The sequence below is a fragment of the Coregonus clupeaformis genome, unplaced genomic scaffold (genome assembly GCF_020615455.1).
Source record: "Coregonus clupeaformis isolate EN_2021a unplaced genomic scaffold, ASM2061545v1 scaf1169, whole genome shotgun sequence".
NCBI classification, from domain to species: domain Eukaryota; kingdom Metazoa; phylum Chordata; class Actinopteri; order Salmoniformes; family Salmonidae; genus Coregonus; species Coregonus clupeaformis.
This window is the reverse complement of record NW_025534623.1, coordinates 80938-96758: the sequence shown is the minus strand read 5'-3', so window position 1 is coordinate 96758 and position 15821 is coordinate 80938. Positions and strand designations below refer to the sequence as shown.

The following is a 15821-nucleotide window of genomic DNA, read 5'->3' as shown; positions in this document are numbered from 1 at the left end:
GATTTTCTCCTGTGTTTTTCAACAACCCAGACCCTTGAACCTTAACCCCTTCCCCAACCTTCTCCAGAAGCTGTTATATGCCCTTCATAATACAGTTTTTTTCATTCACTGGTGCAGTTTTTGTGGTATGTGGTACCTTACAGCACAAAAATCTAAACAGATCATCAAAATTGCTAATGTTTTAAAACTATAAGTACATTTTAAATTGACTAATTACAACAAACAAATTCACAGTCACTTGTTCCCTGCACCAAATCACTCTTTCAATTTGCTTACATATTCAATCTAAGTATCTGCTTTTTAAAATGTAATATTCACTTTACTTTTGATATGACTTTCTTGTTATTTGTTGACAATACAATTAACTATCACTTAATCAAACTGCAATGTAAATAGTCCATGTGGCCATTTGATTAATTGTTCAGCAGTCTTATGGCTTGGGGGTAGAAGCTGTTAAGGAGCCTTTTGGACCTAGACTTGGCGCTCTGGTACCGCTTGCCGTGCGGTAGCAGAGAGAACAGTCTATGACTAGGGTGACTGGAGTTTTTGACAATTTGTTTGGGCCTTCCTTCTATCAATTTGACATACATTTATGTTGGAAGGTAAAACCAAATCATATATGGATGTAGCTTTAAATACTTCATCATCATTCTCCATCAGCCAGTGTGCTTCAATAGGACAAAGAGTCACTATACGTGCTACCATTTGGAATGATAGTGTAGTGTACAATGCACTGCTGAAATACCTGGGTTATATATAACAGTATATTACACTCATTATCTGAATTTCATTGATACACTTTGAGCTGATGAATTTCAAGCAGAGAGACAGGCGATACTGTATCAGTTGACAAGTCACGTAAAAAAAGGAAGTGATCTTGTACAATGTTGCATGCTGCATTTTTACAGTAGCCAACTGCTTTACAATACCCCTATTTCTGATGATTGATCCTACATATATACTTTATAAGGATAATGAAACTGTAAGACTGACATATTTCTCAACATGCTCACAACCTGCCATTGGATTCAAATATATTTTTAAAAAATCTTCATGTCAAGTTATATTCAAATACTGTATGGAAAATGATATTTACCATCTGCTATTCTTTCTATTCAGCGTTCAAAAATACGTTTTGAAATGTGTATCTTGTATTTTTTTGCTATTGGATTACATGGTATTTCAAATGACTACATGGTGAGCCTATCATTATCTGATGTATTGGTGACTAAACAAAATCTTCTCATCATGGTATTTCACAGAAACTTTGATTTTGCATGAATGACTCAGGGGTGACAGATGTGTGAAACCCCAATAAATGCACAATCAAAGGTTCTGAACATAAGATAGGGGGCATTACAAGTGTTATCAGTTTAGAGTTTTGTACTTAAGAGTTTTTCAAAATATAACACTTACATCTGAAAAATGTGCCAAAGTGATTGAAAAACAAAAACCCTAAGATAATACATCAGTGCATTATCACTTATCTACCTACAACATATTTGGCTGGAGAACCAAAAAAAACTTTAAAGCCATTTTTCTCAGATTCACTGTTTGCCTTCAGTTCAGTTGGCTGCCCTGCCCTTGCCCTTAGTCTGCCTCTTGCTCTCCTATCGCCATGGGTACACCTTCCTGAAAACGATGGCACTATACTTTGGTTAAACCTGTTCTTTCTTAAAGATTACTGTAGATGCCCTTAAAGATTAGAATGTTCCAAAGTGGTTAGCCAAAAAGATGACAAGATAGTTGACACATTCATCATTCAGGGTTACTATCAAACAGATACTGTATGTCACATTTCTGTTTCGTCCATAACTTGTTTTCTGCTTGTAGCAGGGCGTATTTACATTAATATTTTTCTATAACTATAAGTCACATCCCACTGGGCACAAACTGGTTGAATCAACGTTGTTTCAATGTAATTTGGAAACTATTGTGACGTGGAATCTACGTGGAAAATACATTGGATTTGAACAAAGTCATCAACGTTGTTTTGAGGGTGAAATTTCAACCACAGGATTATGTCATCATGGTAACCACATTTCCACATTGACAAACCTTGCATAAAATATGTTGAATTTGTACCTTTAAAACAATGTCAGATATTGCAACGTTATATCCACTATCAGAAAAATATATATTAGGCTTGGCAGCGTCTCCTACTGGAGAATCTACAGCTACCCTTTGGTCTCCCATCCAAAGTTTGAACCAAGCCCAATTTAGCTATGATATTTGTCACTGACTATTGCCAATGTGCTATCGTGAGAATGAGCATGATTGTTGAGAGATCTCCACTTAAAAACTAAATACTGTAGATTCACTGTTGTTATCGAAGTCATTCCAAAGGGTAGGTTTAATAGAGCAAATGAAATGTGACCATACTTTATTGATCATCAATTATGTTAATTAGGCCTATATAGCATTTTCAAAGTCATCAATAGCTATTGTTCGAATTCAACCCAGAATTCCACTACAAATAGACAATACAATAGGCCTAGGATTTCAAGCTCTGGTTGATTTAAAATGTAATGATAATTAGTGATATTGAATTGTGTGCCAACGCAACCAAATATCAACATTTGAAGGAGATGTATATTTTGCTTGGATAGTTCCATCTGTGCCTACAAATAAACAATTATATGTTGGATTCACATCTCCATCTCAACCAAAAAATCTAAGTGAAAGAATAGGACTAAATCAAATCAAACTTTATTTAAAGTGCATTTAAAGTTTGATTTGATTCAGTCTAATTTGTAATTTGATACAGTGTAATTTACAGTACTGTGGGAAATTACATTCAGAGGGCAATTTTGAAACATGTATCTTGCACTTTTAGCTAAACCTGGAACATGACAAGAACTGTCTGTCACCAGGAGAGGAGCAAGCAAGTTCAATGTTGGTCACTGGGATATGGAAAGTGAAGGCAGCGGCAGGGGCCAACTGAAATAAAGAAGATAAATGCTTCCATCCTTAAAGGGATACATCGGGATTTTGGCAATGAAGCCCTTGACCTACTCCCCCAGAGTCAGATTAACTTATGGTAACCATTTGTTTGTCTCTGCACCCAGTATGGAGGAAGTTGGAGTCATTGCGCTAACGTTAGTTAGCATTGGCTCGCGAAACTACCTCCAACTTCCTGCATACTGGATGCAGAGACATACAAATGGTATCCATAAGTTCATCTGACTCTGGGGAAGTAGATCAAGAGCTTCATTGCCAAAATCCTGAAGTATCCCTTTAGGATGCAGCATAGTTGACTAGTTAACCCTTTCAATTATACCTAGTCTCAGACCCCCATTCCAAAGTCCTGGATTGGGTCATTTCACAGGTGACTTGCTTACCTTACTTGACAGTTCAACTGAATAATTGAAGAAGTCGATTTCTAGTTTCTGTGAATGTTTAAGAAATGCTACTTAAAGTCAGAGTAATACCAATAAAGGGGATAAAAAAGTTAATGTCAAAAAATGTACTCAAGGTGGTAGGCTGCAGCAGCAGTATTACCGGAGGGAAAATTTGGAATTCAACGCATTTTACATTGTAAAGTAGGTCTACTATGCAATTTTAATAAACCAACAAATATGAAATGTACTTTTCTTTTCCTACAATGCAATGATTTGAAGCTTCTATGGTGTCATATTCTGATAGTCAGGATTGGCCAGAGTCCAGAACAAAGTAAGGTGTGCATGTGTAGCCTCGCAAGCCGCCTGATCTCGCGAGCTTACATGAGTGTTCGCTGCACGGATAGCACCGACGTAATCAGTCTGGTAATTACAAGGCTAGCATGTGTGTGTGTGTGTGTTTGTGTGTGTGTTTGTGTGTGTGCAGAGAGGGAGAGCTTCTGTCTGTGTGTGCAACATTTTACAGCTGTTTATGTTTACTCTAGGCCTATGAAATGATCAGTTGGGTTTTCATAAATGAACAAATAAAATATCCTTCAGATAACTTAAAATATTCATACTAATCTAGTAGTGTCTAATTATTTTATCTAAAAACTAAAAGGGACATTTTGACATGGTTTCAAGTTTGACATGGTGGGAATCAGAATGAGCCGACTGAAACGCCCATCCAAAACCCGAGCCAAATATTGGTGGTTCAAAATGTGTTGAGTATCATTTGGCTAACCCCACAAAATGTGACATTCCACTAGTAGTTAACAATTAAGAAATCACTACTTGGGTAGCACACTCTAAAAGTCAAGTTTAAGAGCGGTGGCTACGGTACCCGTGGAGGCACAAACCTTATCTTCAAACAAAAGCGCGAAACGCTTTCACCTCCCCAGTCAGTCCGTGCGGATCGCAACTCAGTGCAGCCTCATCTCGGAGAACGCCATTGAGAAAGAGTGAGTGAAAGAGAGAGAGAGAGCTAGAGAGAAATAGAGCAGAGCAGGGAAGAGCAGAGCAGGGGAAGAGAAAGGAAAGAGACAGAGCTACATACTCTGTGAAAAAAGTGTCCATAATTCGTCACCCTTTCTTTCTCAATTTCCATCACAAACCCTACCGGCGCTTGGATGAACCAAAACCTATCGATCAGTCAGTGCTACACCTGGATCTCCTGACCAGCTCCGAGCAGGCATGTCCCGAAGGAAGCAGAGCAACCCCAGGCAAATTAAACGTAAGTTTTACAGCCTCGCTGTCCTTCTGTTATCTACCAAAGCTTGTTGGAGTAGTTAAATTAGGTTAGTGAGGGACTAGTTACTTCGGCACCGATGTCAATTGCCAATCCCAGACTTAATTGATACTGTTGATGTAGTTTCGTTCATTGATAAATTAGTTATGGTTTTGATCAATCATATGAGAAAGGTGTTCCCTCTTCTGATTTTTCAAATTATGTGTTTACAAATATAGGAGCGAGACTATGTTATTTTAAAGTTTGCTTGGTGTTTGCTAGTAAGTGGATAGGTTACTTTATAATATTTGACATTATTTATGTGAAGCAAATCAGGATATCTTTTTATTCTTGTGATATATTATAATGTGATAATATTGTTGTGAAAATAAATATGATCTACAGACATTAAACACCTAAAGCTAAAGAGTACATATCCTTTGCAAACTGTATTTTTGGAATTCTGTTTCCAATGAAACCAAATGAAGTATTATATCTTAAACCTAAGCCAATAAAGCCATTATGTAGTAATACTAATGAAGGAAATATGTCAGATGTACCGAATAGCCTACACCAAATGGGTAATGTCCCCCTTCACACACACACACACACACACACACACACACACACACACACACACACACACACTCTGTATAAATAAATTAAACCTAAATTAAAACTTTACAACAATAGCATGAACCCAGATATAGGTTGTGATTGTGTCACTGTATAAATATATAATTGGTTATACACAATTATAACTGGACAGGTTATATACATTGAGAAATACCGAAAAGTGTTAATAACTACAAGTTATATGTCAAATACAATGGACAGTGTTTTTGATAGTACTACATGTACTTGTTGCTGTGCTTCATCCCCCATTTCAACAAAGCATTGTGGCTCTGGATCTCTGATAATTCAAGGGTTATTTCAGTCACTTCAAATACCAACGCTTTGAGTGAAATACCAAGTGACATGAGACAGAATTGCTCTATATGGATTTTATTTCCTGTGATTTTAAACAAACTGTGAAATGTGTATGTAATTACAAATGTGGAATTGAAATGGATGGCCTAGCAGGCTTCCCAGTGGAAGTGTGTCATACTCACGGTGGTCATAACAACGTTGCATTTTAGGTCTGCTCTTTAGAGTCTTCTCTTTAGAAACTTGAAAACAACGGTGACTTTTTATTGTGCCTTTATTAATTTTCTATTGGCAAAGATTCATCGTATTCATCATACATTTCTTGTTATAAGCAGTGTAGTGGATTGTGGTGTTAAGGAACACCTACTGTATAAACAGCGTTATGTGGTTATTCAATATTGGCCATGTCAGTTTAGCTGTGTGACTGTCTATGTCGTTATTCTATATTGGCCTTGTCATTTAGCTGTATGACTGTCTATGTGGTTATTCTATATTGGCCATGTCATTTAGCTCTATGACTGTCAATGTCGTTATTCTATATTGGCCATGTCATTTAGCTCTATGACTGTCTATGTGGTTATTCTATATTGTCCATGTCATTTAGCTGTATGACTGTCTATGTGGTTATTCTATATTGGCCATGTCATTTAGCTGTATGACTGTCTATGTGGTTATTCTATATTGGCCATGTCATTTAGCTGTATGACTGTCAATGTCGTTATTCTATATTGGCCATGTCATTTAGCTGTATGACTGTCAATGTCGTTATTCTATATTGGCCATGTCATTTAGCTGTATGACTGTCAATGTCGTTATTCTATATTGGCCATGTCATTTACGCTGGGCTGATTCACTGGGAAACCCTTGTCCTCAGACTTGCGTTTATTTGAAAGAGCAGGTAGGAGGAAGCTCCTTTGGGATGTCTTATTGTTGTCTGACTCATAGACACTCATGAGACAAAAAATAATAATACTGTCCACTCTCAAGTTATTTTAGACAACTCTAAAATATATGTTTTTTTCAATATATGAAATGTCTATTCCAGTAATAGTGTGATTGGTAATGTGGATACAGTAAGAGGGAGAAATAGGTACTTTATTTATACAGTGTGTGTGTGTGTGTGTGTGTGTGTGTGTGTGTGTAAATGATTATTTTATTTTTACATTTACATTTTAGTCATAGCAACGCTTCCAGTGCTTATTAGTGATCTTTTCATACTGCCCCCTGGAAACCTGAGGAATTTACTTAATAGTGGCTACGATTAGTCAGTAATTGATTGCACTGTACATGGCTGTCAACAAAATATCCGTATATATTCAATGAAGATTTTTCAACAGTTATGTTTTTTTATTTTTGCAGTATCAGCAAAATTTCAATACATTACTGCACATGTCTATATTTTCTAAAAGATCTTCAACCGCTTGTCACTCACCGTCACAGCTTGTATTGTGAACTTACAGTCTGAACATACAGTGGCTTGCGAAAGTATTCACCCCCCTTGGCATTTTTCCTATTTTGTTGCCTTACAACCTAAAATATATTTTTTGGGGGTTTGTATCATTTGATTTACACAACATGCCTACCACTTTGAAGATGGAAAATATTTTTTCTTGTGAAACAAACAAGAAATAAGACTAAAAAACAGAAAACTTGAGTGTGCATAACTATTCACCCCCCCAAAGTCAATACTTTGTAGAGCCACCTTTTGCAGCAATTACAGCTGCATGTCTCTTGGGGTATGTCTCTATAAGCTTGGCACAGCTAGCCACTGGGATTTTTGCCCTTTCTTCAAGGCAAAACTGCTCCAGCTCCTTCAAGTTGGATGGGTTCTGCTGGTGTACAGCAATCTTTAAGTCATACCACAGATTCTCAATTGGATTGAGGTCTGGGCTTTGACTAGGCCATTCCAAAACATTTAAATGTTTCCCCTTAAACCACTCGAGTGTTGCTTTAGCAGTATGCTTAGGGTCATTGTCCTGCTGGAAGGTGAACCTCCGTCCCAGTTTCAAATCTCTGGAAGACTGAAACAGGTTTCCATCAAGAATTGCCCTGTATTTAGTGCCATCCATCATTCCTTCAATTCTGACCAGTTTCCCAGTCCCTGCCGATGAAAAACTGGTGTTCTGGGGGTGATGAGGGATGGTGTTCTCGGGGTGATGAGAGGTGTTGGGTTTGCGCCAGACATAGCGTTTTCCTTGATGGCCAAAAAGCTCAATTTTAATCTCATCTGACCAGAGTGCCTTCTTCCATATGTTTGGGGAGTCTCCCACATGCCTTTTAGCGAACACCAAACGTGTTTGTTTATTTTTTTCTTTAAGCAATGGCTTTTTTTCTGGCCAGTCTTCCATAAAGGCCAGCTCTGTGGAGTGTACGGCTTAAAGGGGTCCTATGGACAGATACTCCAATCTTTGCAGCACCTTTAGGGTTATCTTTGGTGTCTTTGTTGCCTCTCTGATTAATACTCTCCTTGCCTGGTCCGTGAGTTTTGGTGGGCGGCCCTCTATTGGCAGGTTTGTGGTGGTGCCATATTCTTTCAATTTTTTAATAATGGATTTAATGGTGCTCCGTGGGATGTTCAAAGTTTCGGATATTTTTTTATAACCCAACTCTGATCTGTACCTCTCCACAACTCTGTCCCTGACTTGTTTGGAGAGCTTCTTGGTCTTCATGGTGTCACTTGCTTGGTGGTGCCCCTTGCTTAGTGGTGTTGCAGACTCTGGGGCCTTTCAGAACGGGTGTATATATACTGAGATCATGTGACACTTAGATTGCACACAGGTGGACTTTATTTAACTAATTATGTGACTTCTGAAGGTAATTGGTTGCACCAGATCTTATTTACGGGCTTCATCACAAAGGGGGTGAATACATATGCAAGCACCACTTTTCCGTTATTTAGTTTTTTGAATTTTTTGAAACAAGTTATTTTTTTTATTTCACTTCAACAATTTTGACTATTTTCGGACATTTTAGCATTTTAGTTGAAAGTCGGAATATTTTTTTCAGTACCTATAAATATATTTTCAAAGAACACTTAGAAAATGCAAACGCTCCAAGACCCTATTGATGTAGACCGAACTATTGAGATTGTGTTTGTTGTAATTTAATAATAATAAATAAATTATATTTTGCTGCTCAGAATAATTACAGTGTAATTGGTATGCATGTGTTGCTATTCATGATTCTTTTGAGCAGAGAAAGCACTGCTGATCTATGAGGAATACGCACAAACCTGTATACTATAGCCTAGCATGATGTGCTAAACCCACTTGTGTAAGAACCAATCACAAGGAGGATGCCTCTGAATTTTGTTGTGAGGCAAAGAGAATACTGCCTTGATATGAGCGTCCTCATATCCACTGTGACCCAGGCGTGTCTGAATTACTATGTCATGTGTAAGAGGTTGTTAATGAGGGGTGAGTAGTGAGGATACAGTGTTGAAAGAACTAGAGCCCTAGTTAGAAACAGAAAGGTCAGGGAAGCCTCGATGTGTCCTCCTACCCCTGGAACTAGGAGCTAAGGAAAGGCCGGAGGACCAGGAACCAGGCACTGCACAGAAAGTCAGTGCAGACAGTCATTCTAAAGGACAAAAAGGTTGTTGGGCGCAGTTTTCCCCCTATCCTGCATACATTGGGCCGTTATCTAAAATTGTGATTTATGCAGTATTTTAATATTTTGCTTATTCTTTCCCCTTGGGTGCTCTCTGAGCGGTGATAAAAAGGCGAAGCTGAAAGAGCACCATTAATTTGCTCCGATGACTGGGGAGATAAGGACAGATAATGGAAAAGATAAGAAGGGAAGATATACCATCAGAAACCCGATTATTACCATTAAAATTCCAACCCAGCAATCTGCAGCCGGCTGATAATTCCCTCTCCATTTCCACCACTTTGGATGATAAGGCAAAAAATAGTCACTCAGTGCTCCTTGATTAGGCTGCCTGGATATCCCGATAATACTGTGATAAATTATGTATTTCCCCCTTGTTTTTTTCCTCTGAAACGTTACATCTGATTTTTTTCTTCTATATTTCTAGGTCGTCCCTGTATCCCCCCTCCTCTCCTCTCTTCCTCTCTCAAGAAAGGGATAAAAACCCATACACTTTTATTGGAGTAAGAGTTTGATAGAAAGAGGAGATAGTGGAGGAGGTGTTTTGTATGGGAGCACATATCAATGTTATCAGCCCATCTCTGTGGGCCAGCTGCTAGCTGCTTGTTGTTTCTAGCCTTATCACCCCGTGCCAATATGCCAATAAATTGCCCAGATTGCCAGCTAGCCGCTCCAAAGCAGGTCAGCTAAATTTGACTGAAATGATGGAAATATGGCTCATGCTCAGCGGATTGTGATTAGAGGAGAATATGATGTGTGAATTCCTTCAAGGCTCCCTCCCTCCCCCTCTTACCTCTCTGTGGCTCCTAGTATTATGGTGTGGTGTGTCCATACCTCTCCTCCCACTGAGGGGTACATTTTGATTCTTAATAGGAAGGCAGAGATATGAACAGAGCTGAATGGAAACCGGCTCCCCTCAGAGTAATTTTTCTGTACAATTGCTCCCAAAGTTTGGTGGCGTGTAGATGAGCCAAGATGATGTGGGAGCCTCTTCCCCCAGTGTTGTTTATGGAGGAATCCTATTGGAGGGGTGTTGAGAGGGCCGTGCTTAAGACATCCGATGTCAGATGTGCTTATTAAATTGACTTAGTACTCTTCCCTGGCCTAACTGTTGTATTCACTACAGTACATGGTGCTGCCTGTGACTTCATGAATTCCTGTTGTAGCGTTAGCTAGCCCTTTACCAGATACAGGACTGCTCCTCTCTGCTGTTAAATCATTCAGTTGAGTCCAGCACAGAAATGCCACTAGACTGTGATGGGTATGTATATGTTCATTCTAGAAGGATTACTACTAGATTATATTTAAGGGTGTAGATCTTTTTGACTGCTTAGAAAGACTTGATGTTACATCAGCATACAGTTGATCATATCAGGTGACATTTATACATTTATATCGTTGAGCAGTATTTATCAGAGGCAACTTACAGTGGTTTGTATGGGATAAGGGGTAGTGTTTACTGAATTGGTTGCCAACATTATGTGTGTGTGTGTGTGTGTGTGTGTGTGAGAGAATGAGTGAGTGTGTGTGTGTGTGTGCTTGTCTGTGCATGCATACGTGTGTGTGAGTGTGTAAGGTGTATGTGTTTGAGTGTGTGTGTTTTCCGTACGTGAGTGTGTGTGAGACTGGTGATTGTGGTCAACTTTAGCCTTGTGCTCTGTCATGAAAGGTCATCTGCCTACTAGAAGTGTTGTCTTCTATCTGACCTCTTTGTCACAGCTGAATCAACTTGTAAACCAACTCAAGCAGTCTGATGTTTCGGGGGGATCATCATATCTGTGTTTGGATGCCAGCCTCTCATATTTAAGGGTTTATTTTTCATTCGCCTGACAATCAGGCTGCCTCTCTTGTGCTCCTCATAGATTTCTGTCATATGAAGAATGGTTGTTGAATGCCAACTTTCCCTCAAACATCTGTTCCCTGCCAATAACAGCTTGTGTAGTGTTGCTGCCTCGTCGTTTTAGCTGAAGGATCCCGGTTCGCCTTCACTCTCTTTCTCAAGTACTGATGTTGCACCACCAATATATGCAAATAGCATGCTGTCTCCAGTCTTCACATGATTTCTGGCTATTTCATTTAACATTTATACGTTCAAGTATTGTTGTTGCGATTGTATGTCACATTGACATTAAGCGGCAGTTTTATAGGCCACATTTCTGATATAACATTACTAACTATGAAACGGAATGTAGAGTGTGGATGTGATATGTGTTTCCTTTGTTGAAAACACTGCCAGCTGAAGTGGTGGCTGAGCTGAAGTTGGCATGGCTGGTGAGTGTGTGTGTGTGTGTGTGTGTGTGTGTGTGTGTGTGTGTGTGTGTGTGTGTGTGTGTGTGTGTGTGTGTATGTGTTACAGTGGTGCTGCAGTGCAGCTTGAACAGCACAGTGAGATGTGGGCATTGGTCGCTGGGTCGCTGGTTTCAAAAGGTGGAGGTCATTTCCTGGCACTGTTTCCTCTTTGTTTTCCACTTTCCTGTAATTCCACCACCATTATTCCAGTGACTATTCACTGTAGCAAGTCATTATCTGCTCTTTCATAGTTGTCAATGGATTATTCAACATGGATCGTTGTCCTAAAGTTGTTTTTCAGGATCTGATCACAACAATGTTGAACAGTTTTAGGGCTACTCTGCTGGCTACATAGATGGCTCAGTCACTTTCAAAGAATTTCTATTTTAGGTCCCTTTTCATTTGCATGCTGTTGTAAATATAAATAGAAGAATAGGTAATTGTGCCCCAACAAATCCTAATCATTTGTTCCTCAGTTTATTTAGATTTGATATCAATGATGCCTTTTGAGCCCCAGGTAACAATTGACTTTCAGCCGTTTGAGTTAATAGCCTTGTCTCTAGCTAGTACGGATCAATATGTGTATTAATTAATCACCGCTATCAGGAGCCGGATCTGGTTCCATTTGTTGTCACATCAGCATAACATCAATAGAGAAAGTGGACTCCCTGATCGTCATGGCAACTTCATCTCATAGGTCAAAGAGAGTTTATCTTATCTTGCTGCCGAGAGTGGCAAACTGCTTAGGAATCTAGTTTAGACTCTAAGATCATCCATTTAAGCTTTTTTTCTTGTTGTTTCGGGAGGGGAGAAAAAGAGAGCTGCATTCTAATCACAACAGAGATGTTAAGATTTGAATATTGATCATTCTCCAAAGGCCATTATAGGATAGCTATGGCCTCTAGTCCAGCTGTTGTTCAAGTACGTCCTTTTAAGACCCAAACAAAGCTTTGATTATCTGAGTGTCAGCGTGTCACCACGGAGTATGTCTGTATAGCTGTCTGACAGTAGGGGACTGCTGCTGCTGCGGGATACGTTTCCTACTGCTACAGACATAGGCTGTGTCTGAAATGCCATCCTTCCCACTATGTAGGGAATAGGATGCCAAGTCAGACACACAATAGAATGTTTACAGACCCTTCTCTATACACATCCTGACACTTCTCTTAATCATGACACTATAAACATTCAAATATATTATTTGGCATGTTGAATAAGTAAAGTAAATTGATCGATTTTGGTATATCCCTATATCATCCACATTTATCTTGGTGCACAGTTCATTAAAAACTGTATTGTAGATAACATAGCGGTAGGCTAGTTTGTTTCGATAAAGTCTTTGTGTATATTATGAATATGGCCAGTTTTTCCAGGATGTGACTTTGTAATGTGCATGTTGATATGATATGAATATAATCATGTGTGGGTCTGTGCATCATCATGATGTGTCAGGGAGGTGGACTAGGGTCTGGTCCCAGAGGAAGTTGGCCTGGTGGTGTAGGGATCTGCTGGGTCCCTTTATGACTACGGCCCAATTGGTACACTATTCCCTAAATAGTGCACTGCTTTTGACCAGAGACCTGGTCAAAAGTAGTGCACTACAGTATATAGGGGATACATTTGGGTTGCACACCATGCCTCTACCTCATCAGCAGGAGAATAGTCCTCAGGCTAGGAGCACACAGGCACACATTTTTTTTCTCTCTCTCTTTTTGCCTTCGGGACACAATTGCCTCATTTAACATTCTCTATTTGGCCCCTGCCAAGAGGGGAAACAGCCAGGGAGTAAAAGAGCCACCACACATCATGAATTCTTTCATTTAACTTGTACATTCCCTTTCACCTTGGTGATGGCTGCACGTCTATCCGCCGCGATGGATGACGATATCGCTCAATGAAGGGTTTTTCTGAGGTTACTCCCCAATATCGCAGTTACAGTGCCTTGCAAAAGTATTATAATATAATATGCCATTTAGCAGACGCTTTTATCCGCGACTTCAGTCATCTGCTACATTTTTTTTTGTGTATGGGTGGTCCTGGGATCGAACCATACCTTTTAGCGCCGTGCTCTCCAGCTAGCTACAAACACAGTATCCCCCCTTGGCGTTTTTTCTATTTTGTTGCAATACAACCTGTAATTTAAATGGATTTTTATTTGAATTTCATTTAATGGACATACACAAAATAGTCCAAATTGGTGAAGTGAAATTAAAAAAATAAATAACGGAAAAGTGGTGCGTGCATATGTATTCACCCCCTTTGCTATGAAGCCCCTAAATAAGATCCGGTGCAACCAATTACCTCCAGAAGTCACATAATTAGTTAAATAAAGTCCACCTGTGTGCAATCTAAGTGTCACATGATCTGTCAAATGATCTCAGTGTATATATACACCTGTTCTGAAAGGCCCCAGAGTCTGCAACACCACTAAGCAAGGGGCACCACCAAGCAAGCGGCACCATGAAGACCAAGGAGCTCTCCAAACAGGTCAGGGACAAAGTTGTGGAGAAGTACAGATCAGGGTTGGGTTATAAAAAAATATCCAAAACTTTGAACATCCCACGGAGCACCATTAAATCCATTATTTAAAAATGTAAAGAATATGGCACCACAACAAACCTGCCAAGAGAGGGCCGCCTACCAAAACTCAAGGACCAGGCAAGGAGGGTATTAATCAGAGAGGCAACAAAGAGACCAAAGATAACCCTGAAGGAGCTGCAAATCTCCACAGCGGAGATTGGAGTATCTGTCCATAGGACCACTTTAAGCCGTACACTCCACAGAGCTGGCCTTTACGGAAGACTGGCCAGAAAAAAGCCATTGCTTAAAGAAAAAAAATAAGCAAACACGTTTGGTGTTCGCCAAAAGGCATGTGGGAGACTCCCCAAACATATGGAAGAAGGCACTCTGGTCAGATGAGACTTAAATTGAGCTTTTTGGCCATCAAGGAAAACGCTATATCTGGCGCAAACCCAACACCTCTCATCACCCGAGAACACCATCCCACAGTGAAGCATGGTGGTGGCAGCATCATGCTGTGGGGATGTTTTTCATCGGCAGGGACTGGGAAACTGGTCAGAATTGAAGGAATGATGGATGGCGCTAAATACAGGGCAATTCTTGAGGGAAACCTGTTTCAGTCTTCCAGAAATTTGAGACTGGGACAGAGGTTCACCTTCCAGCAGGACAATGACCCTAAGCATACTGCTAAAGCAACACTCGAGTGGTTTAAGGGGAAACATTTAAATGTCTTGGAATAGCCTAGTCAAAGCCCAGACCTCAATCCAATTGAGAATCTGTGGTATGACTTAAAGATTGCTGTACACCAGCGGAACCCATCCAACTTGAAGGAGCTGGAGCAGTTTTGCCTTGAAGAAAGGGCAAAATTCCCAGTGGCTAGATGTGCCAAGCTTATAGAGACATACCTCAAGAGACTTGCAGCTGTAATTGCTGCAAAAGGTGGCTCTACAAAGTATTGACTTTTGGGAGGGTGAATAGTTATGCACGCTCAAGTTTTCTGATTTTTGGCTTATTTCTTGTTTGTTTCACCAAAAAAAGTATTTTGCATCTTCAAAGTGGTAGGCATGTTGTGTAAATCAAATAATAATGATACAAATCCCAAAAAAATCCATTGTAATTCCAGGTTGTAAGGCAACAAAATAGGAAAAATGCCAAGGGGGGTGAATACTTTTGCAAGCCACTGTATTTTTGTCATCTGACGTCATGTTATATTATGAATATGGATATTATGGGTTCTGTTTGGGTTTTTAAACAGCTTAGAAGATTAACACTTGCCTTCCTCTGTTCTATTCTAAAGCAGAATGTTCAAGGACTCTAGTATTCTAGAATTCAGAATGTGTTTCGCGGGACACTTCTTCCCACTGTGGAGAAATACAGTTCCTGTGTATACATTTTTGGGGGAGAAAATTGTTCAATTAAAATCAAAATGAGTTCTGTTTTGTTTCAATGAGCAGATGTTGTGTTAATAATGTGCTATTAGTTACAGGTTGTTCACATGCATTATCACTACACATTCTCTTTCTGGCTGCCGGTCCTCCAGTGTAGGTTTGGTTGAATCCAGGCCCTTGAGGAGAGAGGAAGTGACTCAGCCTAGCAGCTGTGAATGTAAAAATTAGTTGTGAACATGATGTAATAACAAACATCCCAACCAGTGACTCTACAACTTTACCCTCACAGGAAGCAACAACATCCTCTGTTTTTATTTTCCATGACATATTAGGTGACTGAAAAGGGGTGATTTAGTCAACTTAATTTTTTGACCAAGATGTGAGTTGGCACGGCAGAAGATTAAGTCCTAATAGCTGTTACGTTTAAGTCTCTCGCTTGGCAGGAATTAGCCAAGGCTGTGAAGGACAAGAACAGTGAAAGAT

At 39.6% G+C, this 15821-nt stretch overlaps 1 protein-coding gene across 1 annotated transcript in view; it reads left to right on the top strand.

Moving 5' to 3' along the window:
- Positions 1-4201: 4201 nt before the first annotated feature.
- Positions 4202-15821, top strand: part of LOC121586051 (zinc finger protein ZFPM2-like) — a gene marked incomplete at its 3' end in the record, with an annotated part of 90179 nt that continues 78559 nt past the window's right edge. The window contains exon 1 of the mRNA XM_045217664.1: positions 4202-4611. Within this exon, the coding sequence (XP_045073599.1) occupies positions 4572-4611 (40 nt within the window). The remainder of the gene's footprint in view (positions 4612-15821) is intronic.